The following is a 16,735-nucleotide window of genomic DNA, read 5'->3' on the forward strand; positions in this document are numbered from 1 at the left end:
TATTTTCATTTTGTTTTTAATCTTTGTAATTATTTGACTTCAACTTTTTTTGTTCATTTACGTTGAAGCTTGAACATTGAAATTTTACTCTCAATTGAACTTTAATCAACTCTATTCACGAATTTATGAACCAAGATCAAAATAAAATATGCAATTCCATGTTTTTTCTTCGCCTGTGACACGTTTAACTGAGTGTGCGTGTGTGTATATATATTTATTAATTATATTTATAAACAAGCAGAAATCGCGCACCAGTTGTGCTTCTTTTTATTTATTTATGCTATTAAACATTTCTCAGCGTTGCGCGCGCTGCATTAATTCAGCTTTGCATTTAACAATTTTATTATTGAATTTTAATTAATTCAACAAATAACGAAGCAGCAACAGCACAGTAGAAAAAATCGAAAATTGAAACAACAAATGAAACATTTCTCATGCGTTCTGCACAGCGCCAAACGATCTATGAACTTGATTACATTACACTCAGAATTATTTCTCTTTTTTAATCAATTTTTATAATTTTACATTTACATTTCTATATGTAATATTTAAAACTATTTTATATATATTTCGTTTTAAGTTATTTAATGTTTTAATACATTGATTTGAACTTTTGTTAAAGTTTATAAATTTTATTTTAGTTTTTTAATTAAGCTTCTTTGTACTCTTTTATGTTACTATTTTTACTATTACTATTTTTATATAATTTAATAAACTTATATATTTCAATTTATTTTTTTTTTGATCGTACATATTTTTATATATTTTTCTTATAATAATGTTGTATTTAATTTATGTTGTATATTATTTACTTATTAATTTTTTAAATTACTGACAAACTCAAATATACTCTTATAAATTTGTGTATATATATTCTATTGATTTCGTTTTGCATATATTTTAATTGATTTGCAATTTTAATTTATTTTTAAATTGATATTTCACATTCTATTTAAATATTATTTATTTTATATTCGACTTTATATTTATTTTTATAGATACAATTTCATTCTACAATCTTTTTATTTTGCTTTATTATTTAATGTCTTGCATGCATTGAAATTTATGATTATTATTAAATTTCTTTGTATTGCTTATATTTAAATTTACTTTTATTTATTTATTTTTCATATTAATTTTAGTTTTTCTTATGGGAATCGAGACTGTTGAGGTAGTAGTAAACACATAGAGACCTTAACAAATACATACAGTCCCTATATATGCCAACAATCCTTGCAGAATTCGCGCAATGCAGCCTTAGACACTTAAACAGATTAGATATGTATATATATATATACATACATGTAAACATTTTTTTAAATTTATTTTTTTTTAACAATTTTCTTATATTTCCCAAGCCCATTTAATTTTCGCATTTATAGTGCAATCGCTCGAAATGAATAAAAAGATATATTCAAATATAAATTCTATAATCGAACATATTTTTTCATTTTAATAAATATTAAAATCATAAATATAAATAATTTCTATTACAATAAAAATATATATAATTGGAACTTTTTCTACAAGAAGTTTCTCAATTTTTCGTTACATTTTTTAGCACATCATTTTTTTTGGCAATTAGCTTTCTACTGCTTAAAAAAACCAACATTTTTTTAATATAAATATAAGCGTATTATTTATTTATTTATATTCTTTTATATGTATAAAAAAATGTGACCTAATTTCGTTAGGTTTGAAGTAATTAATATTTTTAATTTTTATTTCATAATTATTAATTGCACTTTATTAATTTTTTATATATTTATTTTGTTCTCTTCGTGTGCTTTTTTAATTTTAATTTATTTTTAATGATCATTATTACGGTTAATTCCGCTTCGCATTAAGTGCTTTGCGCAGCCAAGCGCGTTGGCGCAGTTGATATGCCCGCGGCGCGCCTTGTCGCGGCCATAAATTGCCTCGTGTCCTGCGACATAAATGTGGACAAAATAAATAAATAAAATCAACAATAACAAAACAGCACAAAGACAAAAATCATAAAAAATGAAGCGAAACGCGAAAGCGACAAAGCAGCGACCGAGCGAGATGGCGCTGTAATTGATATTTACTTTATGAGCAAGCGCATATAACGAGATTGAAACTGTAAACAGAGACACACACACCACATATACACACACACACTCACACATGGGTTTAAGTATTTACATTCATGAGCGCTGTCCAAATGTTGCTGTCGCCGCTGCTGCCACAGCCGCTGCGCCTCAGGCAGATCAAAATAATTATTATTGCGCAAATGTAAAGAAATCGTTAATCAAATTGAAATTGCAAAAACTACTTTTTGGGGCAGGCGAGTGCAGCATGTGGGCGGGCTATGGTTAGGCGGGATGCGCTCTTTGCTAGCTGCTTTTGGCTGTTAGTTGAGCCAGAGAGATGCGAGTGCTTGGCGCAATCCTTTTGCCCGCAGCTGCTCAGTTTGGCTTAAACCGTGAATAATGTTGAAATGTAATTATACATAATTCAGACACAATGCCAAACGGTAAATCTGTGCTGACAGCGCACGAGTGAATGGGCCACCCAACCAGGCGGCAAGCCGCACTGAATTAGCGCCAGCAACCAACATCAGTTGCAGCTGCAGCTGTAGCTGCAGCATCAGCAGCGAGTCGCACGTCATTTCCTCACACACCCTAATTAGTTAAGCGAAGCGTGCGAAGTGAGCAGCATTTGTTGCCCCCCTCCCCCATCATTCTCACTCTGTGTGCGTGGGTGTGCGGCAGCGGTTGGAGCTTTTGTTAGAGCGCCGTGGCACTCAACGTGTTGTCGGGGCAACGGCGCTGGCATAGTATAAAAAAATTATTTTATGCGATTTTCCTTTTATTTGCACAATAATCATGACAACAACAGCAGTGGCAACAGCAGCAGCAGCATAAATAACGGTAAAAATAATGACCAGCTAACGTGAGTCGACCCAGAGTTGAGCTGTAGTAAAGACTCTCGAACTAAAGAGCAAAGCCAACACCTCGAATGACATATGGAGAGAATATCTCTCCAGAAGCAATTGTCATAAGCAAGCAATCAACAGATTCAATCATAAGTGAGCATAGCCCAAGCTGCTTTTAAATTCCAGGGTAGCTGCTGTCGATGCAGGGCAGCCAGCCACGGCTATGTTTCAACAACGATGGCGGCAAGGGAGGGGAGGGCGGGGCAGGGGTTGAGAGTGAGTTGAGTGAAGGCTGACTGTTGTTTGGCTGGCAATTGGATGCATGGACATCTGTGTATCTGTATCTTTGCAACGGTAATTAAATTGCAGCTGCCTAAAAGTAGGCAATGCTTTTGTGTGCGCGTGTGTTGGCCAGGCGAGCGAGCTATTCTCTTTTTTTGTGTGCATGTAAATCGAATATACAGTGGACAATCGCAGCACAAAAGAGTTAAGTGAGAGAGAGAGAGAGAGAGGGAGAGTGGGAGAGTGGGAGAGGCAATGAATGGCAGGCAGGCAGCTAGAGTTTCTGACAGCTTAACGCTTGGCTGCGTGCGCACTTCTTAAATTCATAATAAAAGCAATTGTAATTCCGCATTTGAATGAATTTGCTTAAGCCAGAGCAAGTGCTTTAGCATGTGTGCAAAATGTGGCAACAGCTCCTATGTTTATTTTGGCGAATTACACTAGAGTCAGCTGAACGACTGGCAAATCAGTCGGCATTCGCTTGATAATGATTTAGAGTGGACGGCAGAGCCAGTGCAAGAAAAACGCATTTAATAAACCAAATAAGCCAAAAGCAAGCAAATTGCAATTGAGCAGAGAATCGAGCCATTGCCAACATTTCAACAGGCAGACAATGTAAGTCCAGTCGAGCGATAGAGAGAGAGAGAGAGAGAGAGAGAGAGAGAGACAGAGAGTGTTGGGTAATGTCTGAATGGGGATTATGAGGCGGGCAGCAAAGAAGATGATTTTGTGGCCGAGGCCTGCTGGCTGGAGCTACTTAGACTAGCCGCAAGCTGTTGACAGCAGTTGGCCAACTGTAAAACCAGCAGCTGGTCAGGCGACAGGGCTCAGACTTGACTCGATCAGGCAACGAGTGTTAAGCATTTTAATTGCAGGCATTAATTTAGACATGACTGTGGCAGTTCCTGTTGCAGTTGTGTCGTTGCACCTGCAAGCGTTGCCATAAAACGGCATACGAACTGCACAGTGGAGCGATGCGTAATCAAAAGTTCATGGGCATCATAAATAATTGCTGCTTGCATTTATGCAGCCAGCTAGCTTAACGGCCAGACACAAAGGCGTTTGCACCAAAAGCCGGCAGACAGACAGACAGACAGACAGACGTACGAACGGTCTGTCGGACGAGCAGAGTGAAAGTCGTCGAGTCGCTGCAGCTGCAGCTGCAGCATTTGTCTCACTTCGTTGGCATTTAATTAAAACGCCAGCAATTTATGCAAAACAATTGCCGCGCACATAGACTTTTCGACAGTAGTGTAGCCAACAGGCTCATTGACTTTATCAAAGCTCAAGCTCTGGTATCAAGTCATAGACGAAGACTAAGACTGGGCTATATCTATATGCAGCTCGGTGCTCTGTGCTCGGTGCTTAGCATTCATATTGTCCAATATTCAGCAAGCGCATCAGGCAGTCGACTTGCTGCTAGCTGCCGCTTGGAATGTGCCGCAGTCATCATATTAGAACGCAATTATACAATTGCCTTTGTATGGCAAGGACAACAAAACGCCTCTTAGCCCAGGGCCCGCTGCCTGCCGCGTGCATAATTTATAATCGTCCGCACATACATCCAATTCATATATATAAACTAAATACAGTGTGGTTCATTAAAATAGTAGTGCTGCTACTACTACACGAAACTTAAATTAAATGAATACCTATTCACAAATAAAAAGTTGCTCAGTTTTTGTTTAGAGTTGAATGCAGAGAGGAGCAAATCGAAGCCATAGAAATAGTTCTCCTTGTTCTGCGTGTGGTAGCAACTACTATTTTTATGAACAATTAAATTTTAATAAATAAAATATATTATATTACATTATAAATATATATAAATATATGTTAAATTTTATTAATGAATGTCTAAATTAATAACATCTTAATACTCGTTTCAAAATCTTTTTAAAATCTTGAGCTTATCACTAAATTGCGTTGTTCAATATTTGCTGCTCAGTCGCACTACTATTTTTATGAACAGAGCTGTATATATATTTATATAAATATATACCTACATATATACATATATATCTATCTATATATATATATATTCATATGCTTTATACATTGACTTAGCCACGCCTATTGCTTGCATCGATGCATTCGCTTGGCATTTGCAATTTATTACGCATACGACCTGTTGGGCGTGCAGCTTAAATTTACTACACTTTGGTGGCTGCCGGCAGGTGGCGCCGCCATTTAACATGGCCGCCTAAAAGGCGGGCAACGCATTTGCACAATGCCTCAAAAACTGAAACTGAAGTTGCCCAACTTCTGGCCCATTGTTCGCTTAAGCGCCGAATTGTCGCTTGGGCAGACGACTTGCCGCTCAAGCGAAAAAAACTTGGCATCGACAGGTTCGTTTGCCGTTCGGCAAGGTCTTTGTGTGCAACTTGACAAACTAAAAATGAAAAAAGTTTCCGTTGCCGTTGTGTTGCAAGCGTCGCCTTTTTCAATATTCTTTTTCCCAGCCTTACCGCAGCAGTCGGCAGGCAAGTTGCAGGCAGCGAGCGCTTGACATATTGATTTTGTACATTGCCGCTGTCCTCCCTCACTCTCTCTATGTGTCTGTGTGTGTGGTGCAATAAAAATTGAAGCTTGCTCAGGCAGTTAAGTTAAGTCAAGGTGAAGCTGCAAATCTGTTTAAGCACCTCCAGCGGCTAAAGAGCAAGAGTTGCTGTCAAAAATTAGAGCCGAGTGGCGATTGCCGAGATGAATAAATAGAAACGAAAGGATTTCGGACTGTGCGCCGCACGTGGCAGTATCTAGCTCAGTCTTGGCTTCGCACTCAGCTTATCAGTCATATCAAGTACATTGATTATTTATTGCCATAGCCGAGAGTTGCGCTTTAGCGAAAGTTCTTGGAAATGCCGCCGCAAGCAAAGTTTCTTTAGCGTGCTCCACTTGTTAGATCGCTAATCGGCGAGCAAAATTTGCCAATTTGAAGAATTTTGTTTGGCGCTTGCCATCTTCGCTGCGGATCTTCGAGTGGAGCGCGCAAAAACAACTGCTGCTGGCCATAAGTCAACTGTTGATTGCTCGCCAGCTGGTGACGGACTGGCTGACCTTTGGTTTGGGGTCACGGGCTGGGCCCAGGGGCATGAAACTCGTTTCGGCAGCTGGGCCGTCGCGACGTCGATCTGTTCTGGCCAGCAACATTAATTTCCAGCCATGACAGACCAAACAAACAGAAAAAGAAGAGGCGAAACGACACCAACAATAACAACAGCAGCAAATGGTGAGCTAAACAACGAGCGGGTTGAATTCCCCGGCGAATGCTGTTGGCGTCTCGCCATTTATGCGTAATTTGCCAATTTACACAAATTCTTGTTGGCCCTATTGAATCTCGCTGGCCGAGACACAACCTTTTGCGTGCCTGGGCCGGCTTGGCCGCCTTTCTGCGGCGTCACCGTCGCATTTCACGCTCACGTTGGCCGGACGGTCGGACGGACGGACGGACGGTTTTGGTTACGGTTACGGGCTCACGCGCGCCAGACATCCTTGAACTTGCCGTGGCCAGGATATCATGTTCGCATATTTTCTGTCTGCATTTTATTTATATAAACTGTAAACCAAGTCGTTGACTCCTCCACTTGGCCAAAGCCAACGAGGCCAGCAGCGACACCCAGTCACAGCCAGCGCGAAAGGCAAAGGCTAAGGCAAAGACTTTGGCACGGGTTATCAATTGTTTTCGCACACGCACACACACAGCTAAAAGGATTCGGCGTCTGCCATTTTGTTGAACGTGCAACGTTTTCTTTGGGGCACTCACTGGCCCACGAATTAAAAGAAGATTTAGGAGCGCCTAGAGAGTGTCGCACTTCAGATGCTAATCAGACTTTAAGCTCGCATTTAAGCAGACATGAAGCCCAGCAGCTGAAATATATATATGTATATATATTTATATATTTCTTATTGAAAACAATATATGTTGAGTTCAGTAAGCAAATGCTTTTGCTATTTACATTTCAGGGAGATGCTTTAAAGGCTTCAGTAGTTATTTGAGCTTCAGCTTGTTAAGCTCTAGCTTGAAGGCTTGAGGTGCAGCTGCAGCTGCAGCTGCAACTGCTGTAAGTAAATACCTCTAACGAAATATTTCATAGAAATAAATTTATATGGAAAGAATTTAATATGTCGACATATATATGGTGTACACATTGTACATTAAAAACCATTGAAACGTTTTTTATTGTTCATATATTAATGCAATTTAATAATTATTTCGTTACTCAATACTTTCCGTTTCTTTTCAAATATATTTTCCCATTTAAGCTTCGCACGAAGGAAATATGAGAAAAAATATATAGAATATTAAAAACAATATAAAAAAAAATTATTCATGATAAAATCGGATTACATTATTATATTTCACTCAACAATAAACCAGAAAAGAACTCAAAATATATATAAAAATATTTACAATTTTAAAACATATTCAACTATTGTATTTCACTTAAAAAAAAGATTAAAAAAAGTTTAAAAAATATATATAAGCCCAGGATCAAGGAAAAAATAAAATAATAAATATAGAAACATATTTAAGTCTTATATTTCAATCAAGGACAAACGTATTTATTCAAGCAAAAATTGTTAGAAATAAAAAATATTTTACAATTAAATTGCAAAAAATAAAATGAAATAAAAAATAACAATTACATATTTATATAAAACTTTAGATAAATTAAATTAAATAAAAAAAACGAAATCAAAAAAATATTTCAAATACATATAAAAATTACTAAAAAATAGGCAATAAAAAATAATCACTATTTTTTATTTCAAAAAAAAATATAATAATAGAAATATATGTAACTATTTAAATAAAAGTCGATATAATAAATATATTTATTTGCTTAAATAAAAATTAAAATTTTTAGTAACATAAATTTCACTCGAAAAAATAAACAATAAAAAATTCACAATAAAAAATAAAAAAGTATTGAAAAATAAAAAAAGATATATATTTCACTCGAAAAAAATATAAATAAATAAAAATTGTAGAACTTAAAATAAAAACAAATAAAAAAAAATGTTCTTGAAAAATATATTTCACTCGAAAAAAAGAAATAAAAAAATAAATAAAAATAAATAAAAAAATAAAATAAAAAAATATATATATATAAGTTAACACAATTGATCAGCAGAACGTAAATATTGAAGCTGACCATGCATTCTCAGCATAAATGCTTACGACACCAGCTGTCTCAAGCGGACATTGCACAACAGCGGAAGCGTCCACGCGCAACAATGTTGCTGACCAGCGACCTAGTACTGTATGCAATGCCAGCGTTTTCAGGGCTTAGGGCTAGCTTCTATTATAAGAACGATTGTCAAATAGAGTTAGTTGATTTTTGGAAATAAAGAACGTCGGTCATCGCCACGGAATTCACAAAGTCTTCTCATTTTTCGAATAAGTGTTAACGCCGATACTCCGTACGCGCTTAACATAATTTCGAAATCTTAAAATAAATAACTGGCGCCCAACGAAATCGGAAAAAAAAAACCCGAACTCAATTAAACAAATATTCAAAAAATAATTTGTGAAAAAAACCCGAACTCAGTTAAACAAATATTCAAGAAATAATTTGTAAAAAAAAAAAAAACCCGAACTCTATTAAGAAAATTTCCAACAAATAATTTGAAAAAAACCCGAACTCAATCAAACAATTATTAAAAAAAAATTTGTGAAAAAAAAAACCCGAACTCAGTTAAACAAATATTCAACAAATAATTTGTGAAAAAAAACATTATAAATTACAACTAATACGCAACAAAAAAAGTTCACCGAGGGATTCATCAAACCATCAGCTCTACGAAAATAATATAAGAACATGTAAGTAGGGTGTTCAAAAAAAAAAAAAAGAATAATAATAAATAAAAATTGTAAAAATACAATTCCAACTGTTCAACTAAATTTTAATTGTATAAAAAACACTACACATATCTTATTTGCATGTTATGAGTGATAGTGAGATACAAGATTTAGTAAAAAAATTTCAAAGTATAGATACAGGTGAAAAAATAAAAATGTCTTTATCTAACGAACAGTTAAGAGCGATTGTAGAAGGCGCAGTTACAAGCGCATTAAGAACCCAAAAAGAAAACTTTGATCAGAAATTACGCGACATAGAACAACGTATTGGTTCTGTACAAGTTAGCACTCCTGAAGTAGAAACATTTAGAGAGGCCGAGATCAGGGCAAGCGTCATTTGCAATGAAACCCTTGACATAATGAAATCCCTTCCAGAATTTGAAGGAAAAAATGAGACTTATGTATCATGGAGGAAAGCTGCGCATACCGCATACAAAGTATATGAAAAATATGATGGTAGCTCGAAACATTATCAAGCTTTAGGAATATTAAGAAACAAAATTAAAAACGCCGCCGATATGGTACTCTCTTCGTTTGACACTCCTCTGAATTTTAGGGCCATTATAAATCGGTTAGATTTCACGTACGCAGACAAAAGACCGATATACCTAATTGAACAAGAGCTGTCAACACTCCGTCAAGGAAATCTGACACTACTACAGTACTATGACGAAGTGGAGAAGAAACTGACTTTACTCATAAATAAGACAATCATGACCTATGACGCCAACGTTGCCTCTTCGTTAAATGAGAAATACAGGGCAGACGCTCTACGAGTATTCATCTCAGGTACCAGGAAAACTTTAAGTGATGTCCTATTCTCAGCTAGACCAACTGACCTTCCGTCTGCACTGGCATTAGCCCAAGAAGTCGAGTCTAATCATGACCGGTATATGTTTGCCACGAATTTTGCACGTAGTTTAGAAGAAAAGGCTCAGAGAACAGTACAAAAACAACAAGGCAGAGATAGGAACCTAACTCAAGACCCAAAATACAACCAGCCAGGGAAAAGCCCATATTATAAGAAACAAGAATTCTCACCACGACGAGAACAAGTTGAACCAATGGACGTTGATACATCCGCTCGCTTCGGACAGACGACCCAATACCAGCAAAACACGGCTCCCTCAAAGCAAACTCAGTGGTCGACTCAACAACAAAACACAAAATATGAAAGTTACAATAATCAGGGACAAGCAAACAAGAGACCAAATAATAGTAGTGCACGACTCACAGGACCGAAGCAGCAAAGAGTTAACTATTTAGAAGCAAGAGATTCAGAATATGAACAGGACGGTAATAAATATCGGACCATCGCAGAAAATGAGGCAGAAGACATTGAAGACGAATCCGACGAATATGACCAGGTCCATTTTTTAGACCTGGCTCCCTGCTACCGTTCATAGAAAGATCAGTGGCAGGAAGGACAATAAGATTACTTATAGATACAGGGGCCTCTAAAAACTATGTTAAACCATTAAAAGAATTAAAACATATTAAGCCAGTAGAAAAACCCTTTCGAGTAAAATCAATTCATGGCTATAACGATATTGACAGGAAGTGTACAATGCATCTTTTTAACACAAATACAACATTTTTCTTACTACCAAACCTTACGAAATTTGACGGTATAATTGGACTTGATTTACTAAACCAAAACAACGTTATATTAGATTTCAAAAACAAGAAGTTAATAACAAACTGCACTTCCGAGACTATTAAATTTCTAAAATGCCCAGCCGTAAATTTTACGGATGTCAAAGAAATAGAAACCCCTCAAGCCATAACGACAAACTTTCAAACAATGCTCAAGAAACGAACAGGAGTCTTTGCGGAACCAAATGAGGCACTCCCGTATAATACCAACATCATTGCCACCATTAGAACAGAAAATGAGGATCCCATATATTCCAAACTATACCCATACCCAATGGGCGTATCGGAATTCGTAAACGCAGAAACTCAAGACCTGTTAAAAAACGGTATAATACGTCCATCTCGTTCACCGTACAATAACCCCGTTTGGGTTGTAGATAAAAAAGGTACTGATGAACAGGGAAGGAAAAAGAAGCGTTTAGTCATAGACTTCAGAAAACTTAACCAAAAAACAATAGACGACAAATATCCAATCCCCAATATTGCCTCTATCTTATCCAACTTAGGAACAGCAAGGTATTTTACAACCCTAGATCTGAAATCCGGATTTCACCAGATCTTACTTGCTGAAAAGGACAGAGAAAAGACAGCCTTTTCTATAGGAAGTGGAAGGTATGAGTTTTGCAGGCTCCCTTTTGGCTTGAAAAATGCACCCAGTATTTTTCAAAGAGCCATTGACGATGTGCTCAGAGAGCAAATCGGAAAATCTTGTTATGTTTACGTCGACGACGTAATAATTTTTTCTGAAAACATGGAAAACCACGTCAAACATATCGCCTGGGTCTTAGATAAGCTATACGAGGCCAACATGAGAGTTTCGCCAGAAAAATCACACTTTTTCAAAGAAAGCGTTGAATATCTAGGTTTCGTGGTCTCAAGTAAAGGTATAAAGACATGTCCAAGTAAAGTTGAAGCGATTCGTAACTACGAATTACCAACAACTCTGTTTAACGTCAGATCATTCCTCGGCCTGGCAAGCTACTATAGGTGTTTTATCAAGGACTTCGCATCTTTGGCAAAACCTATAAGCGACATCTTAAAAGGCGAAAACGGCAAAGTTAGCGCAGGACAATCAAAGAAAATACCAGTAAAATTCGACGAGAGTCAACTCACGGCATTTGAGAAACTAAAAGAGGTTCTCGCATCCGAAAATGTAATGTTACTCTACCCCGACTACAAGAAAGCGTTTGATTTAACAACTGATGCTTCGTCCTTTGGTCTAGGGGCAGTCTTATCCCAAGGTGGAAAACCAATCACCATGATATCAAGGACATTGAAAGATAGGGAACTTAGCTTTGCAACAAATGAAAGAGAATTACTTGCTATAGTCTGGGCCTTGAAAAGCCTCCGAAACTATCTGTACGGAGTAAAAAATTTAAATATCTTTACGGACCACCAACCCCTGACGTTTGCAGTATCTGACCGTAATCCAAACGCAAAAATCAGGCGTTGGAAAGCTTTTATAGACGAGTATAATGCAAATATCTATTACAAGCCAGGGAAGGAAAACTACGTTGCTGATGCGCTATCGCGGCATAATATTCATGCCTTGGAAGACGACGCACAGTCAGACAGAGCTACAATGCATAGCGAAGTATCACTCACGTACACTATAGAAACAACAGACAAACCAATCAACTGTTTCCAAAACCAAATTATAATTGAAGAAGATAGAGTAGCCTCTGATCGTACAGTCATTATATTCGGTAAAAAAATCCGACATACAATTCACTTCTCAGACAGAAATTCGTTAATCGAAAGAGTTTACGATGTAGTCAAAAAAGACGTCGTTAATGCAATCCATTGCGAGTTACCAGTACTGGCATTCATACAACATAAACTAATAGAAACTTTCCCAACAACAATATTTCGATATACAAAACATATGGTAAATGACATTTTTGACAAGAACGAACAAAAAGAAATAACTGTAACAGAACACAATCGAGCCCACAGAGCAGCTCAAGAAAATGTAAAACAGATTTTACAAGACTACTTTTTTCCAAAAATGACAAAACTAGCTAACGAAGTGGTTGCAAATTGCAAAATCTGTAAAACAGCTAAGTACAACCGTCACCCACAAAAACAAATACTTGGAGAAACTCCTATACCTTCCTATGTGGGTGAAATGCTACACATTGACGTATACTCAACTGATAAAAAATACTTCCTTACATGCATAGACAAATTTTCAAAATTCGCAACCGTTCAACCCATTGCTTCAAGGACAATAATCGACATACAATCGGCAATTTTACAACTTGTAAATTTTTATCGACATATCAAGACGATCTATTGCGATAATGAACCCTCCTTAAAGTCCGAAACAATAAAATCACTATTAAACGGCCAGTATGACATTCAAATCGTAAACGCCCCACCACTCCATAGTACTTCAAATGGACAAGTCGAGAGATTTCATAGCACCCTCAGCGACATCGCAAGATGCCTAACAGCTCAAAGAAAAATTACAGATACCGTTGAAACGATACTCCAAGCAACTATTGAATACAACAACACAGTTCACTCGGTAACAGACAAACGTCCAATCGACATAATCCACTCATCCTCCCCAGAACTTAAAATTGAAATAAGAAATAAAATTCAAAAAGCACAGCAGCTCCAAATAAACAGGGTAAATGAAACAAGACACGATAGACAATTCCAAGTAGGCGATACAGTTCTTGTAAAGGCAAACAGACGTTTAGGGAACAAATTGACACCACTGTACAATGAAAACAAAATTGACGCAGACTTGGGGACAACGGTCTTAATAAAAGGGAGGGTGGTCCACAAAGACAACCTAAGGTAAACAAAACATTAAACCCTTTTTATTTCTTTTTATCTTTAGGATTTGGGCTATAATTCTCTTCGCCACAACGGTAGCGGCGAAACTTACCGATTATACGAACACAGATTACATACCGATCTCAGACGGATATGTAACCATTTGGACGGATTTCCAATATTTAAAACATTCAACTAATCTTACTCTATACTCAGCAATAGTAGAGGACACGAAGAAATTAAGACAAAATTTTCCACGATCACATATGAGACAGTTATTAGACACAGATATACAACATATAGAAGCACTAATAGCCACAGTAAATATCCATCATAGACATGCTAGGAGCATTAATATGCTAGGCACCGTTCTTAAAGTCGTAGCTGGCACGCCAGACTCCGACGACTTGGAAAATCTTAAATTTACACAGAAAGAACTTGTAGAATCAGAAAACAGGCAAGTAACTATAAACACAAAAATGCAAGAACAAATAAATAAGCTAACCGACACAGTAAACCTCATAACAAAAACAAAGCAAATAGATACAGAACATTTGTATGAGACACTGCTCTCAAGAAACAGAATAATTATTTCAGAACTAGAAACCTTGATGCTATCAGTAACACTTGCAAAGGTTGGAATTGTAAACCCCTCCATATTAGATTCTTCTGACTTAAAAAATATTGTTAATGAACACCCTATAAATATCACTATTACTGACTTAATGGAAGTATCTCAAGTTAAAGTCTTGCTAAATAATAACTTTTTACACTTTATTATAAGATACCCTAAGCCTAACATAGTATGTAAAAAATTAACAATATACCCTGTCCAACACGATGGCATTGTAATCAATTTCGCCGAAGACTACGATATAGCTGTTTGCGACAACCATGTAATATCAATAGGAAATTGTAGCACAGCCCTCACAACAACGTTCTGTAAGAAATTACCCTATACAACGTGCGCGCAACAACTGCACTCAGGTGGCACTGCACATTGCTCAACTCGACCCAGCCATCTTGAACCTCTAACCATCATCGACGATGGCGTTATCATCATCAACGACAGAGTGGCTATAGTTGACGAGCAAATGGTGAAAGGGACATTCCTCCTTACCTTTGACAACGAGATAAAGGTAAACGGCACCGTATATAAAAATCCAAAAAAATACGTGAGGAAATCCCCGAGACCAGCGGCATCCACGCTTCTAAATATAACGGATCATCAGGAAATACCGAGCCTGCCGTACCTACAGAAGCTAAGCATAAAAAACATCCGGGACATTGCTCAAATAGAAGAACAACTGGTAAAAAGACCAATAATATCTGGACTAACCGTGGTCATCATTCTACTTTCCTGCTACGCCTCAATGAAACTTTATCAAAGACATCAGAGGAGCAAACGTCAACTTGATCTTCAAGCGGTAATTAACAGTTTGAAGAACTCCGAGGACGTCATTCACCTAAGTGGGGGAGGAGTTAACACAATTGATCAGCAGAACGTAAATATTGAAGCTGACCATGCATTCTCAGCATAAATGCTTACGACACCAGCTGTCTCAAGCGGACATTGCACAACAGCGGAAGCGTCCACGCGCAACAATGTTGCTGACCAGCGACCTAGTACTGTATGCAATGCCAGCGTTTTCAGGGCTTAGGGCTAGCTTCTATTATAAGAACGATTGTCAAATAGAGTTAGTTGATTTTTGGAAATAAAGAACGTCGGTCATCGCCACGGAATTCACAAAGTCTTCTCATTTTTCGAATAAGTGTTAACGCCGATACTCCGTACGCGCTTAACATAATTTCGAAATCTTAAAATAAATAACTTATATATAAATTATTGTATTCACTGATTACATTTCACTCAAAAAAAATAATTAAAAAAAAAATTAATTTATATAAATAATGAGAAACTGTATAAAAAAGTATTTTTCTATAGATTTAGTTATTTTGTTGCTTTGCAACTCAGCGGCTCGTGTGGTGACTGCTCAGGCGCCAAGTCAAAAGGTTTCTGGCAGCTATCGCCGCTGCTGGTGCCGCCGCTGACGCTTGTGTATGTGACGATGGCGTCGCTTCTTCTTATGCCTGCGTTGCTGATTGTTGTTGCTGGTCTTTGTGTTGGGCTTGCGGCGCCTGGTAATGCGTTGCTGTAAGCCAACCTCGTCCGGCATTTGGGCCGTGGACTGAGTGGTCACCGGCTGCTCCTTGACATACTCGAGATTGCGCCAACGTCGCGTACTGGTGCCATTGACGATGGATGTCGTTGTGGTGGTGGTTGTTGTGGGCGTCGTGAAGGTGGAGCTCGCCTGCGGTATCACAATGATATTCTCTCTGGTCGGCTCCTGGGGGAAGAGGCCGCGAAATAGCAAGAACTTCTTGAACAGATCTCGCCCGCTGCCAACATCAGTGCCGCCAGCACTGCGGCCCGCCGACTGCGGCAGACGATAGCCTGTACAAAGAATAGGAATAGGAAGCTGCAATTGATACTCTTAGAAGTAGATCGAGGATCGCACCGATTCGTATGGTTCCAGCCATTTGCAGCTGGAGCAGCAGCAGCGCTAGCATCCATTTGCCTACGGATCTCGGTCGCGTGGTGGGTCCGGCTCTAGCTGGAGCGTCACTTGGCATCGTTTATCGATTCTAGCACTGAGTTCTGTGAGTTGGCTGGGCAGGGAAACGACGCTTTTATAGATGAGTCCATGATGCGGGATGCAATTAAAAAGTTTCACCCGAAATCTAATTGCGTGCTTGCGTGCGCGACGATGCCTTGACATGGTATCATTAGAGGCAATGGGCTGAGCTGAGCTGTTGAGTTGCAGCCATGACTGGCGGGCACGTAAATCAAGCGTGTGTATCTATGAGTTGTTCACACACACACACACATACACTGAGATAAAGTAAGTAGCTGAGGCACAAGTGAAAGTTGTAGGCACAGTAAATCAAATCTAATAAACTCGACAATAAACATGCGCACATAAATCTCGGAAGGCGGCACGAACGAAAAACTGGCAAATCAAGTTGCAGGCCAAACAACTATGCACACACTCACACACACACACACACAAGCACACATACATAGAGTTTGTATTTGTATCTGCGAGATACAATACTTATGGCTGGCTAAAGCAACAGCCCGAGCGTGTTGTATAAATAAATAAACGAATTTATGTTTTCACAGCCAGCCTCTATCTTTTGTATAAGCATGCGTGTGTGTGTGTGTGTGTGTGGCATATTTTTTTATGCAC

At 37.8% G+C, this 16,735-nt stretch overlaps 1 protein-coding gene across 1 annotated transcript; it reads right to left on the minus strand.

Moving 5' to 3' along the window:
• Positions 1-15,508: 15,508 nt before the first annotated feature.
• LOC111601624 lies at positions 15,509-16,118 on the minus strand. The gene is made up of 2 exons (XM_023318293.2): positions 16,004-16,118; positions 15,509-15,939 (listed from the first exon to the last, which is right to left on the minus strand). The coding sequence occupies exons 1-2, from the start codon at positions 16,116-16,118 to the stop codon at positions 15,509-15,511; spliced, it is 546 nt and encodes a 181-aa protein (XP_023174061.2).
• Between the last annotated feature and the right edge of the window lie 617 nt (positions 16,119-16,735).

The sequence above is a fragment of the Drosophila hydei genome, unplaced genomic scaffold (genome assembly GCF_003285905.1).
Source record: "Drosophila hydei strain 15085-1641.00,03,60 unplaced genomic scaffold, DhydRS2 tig00000349-arrow-arrow-pilon, whole genome shotgun sequence".
In the NCBI taxonomy this organism is placed as follows: domain Eukaryota; kingdom Metazoa; phylum Arthropoda; class Insecta; order Diptera; family Drosophilidae; genus Drosophila; species Drosophila hydei.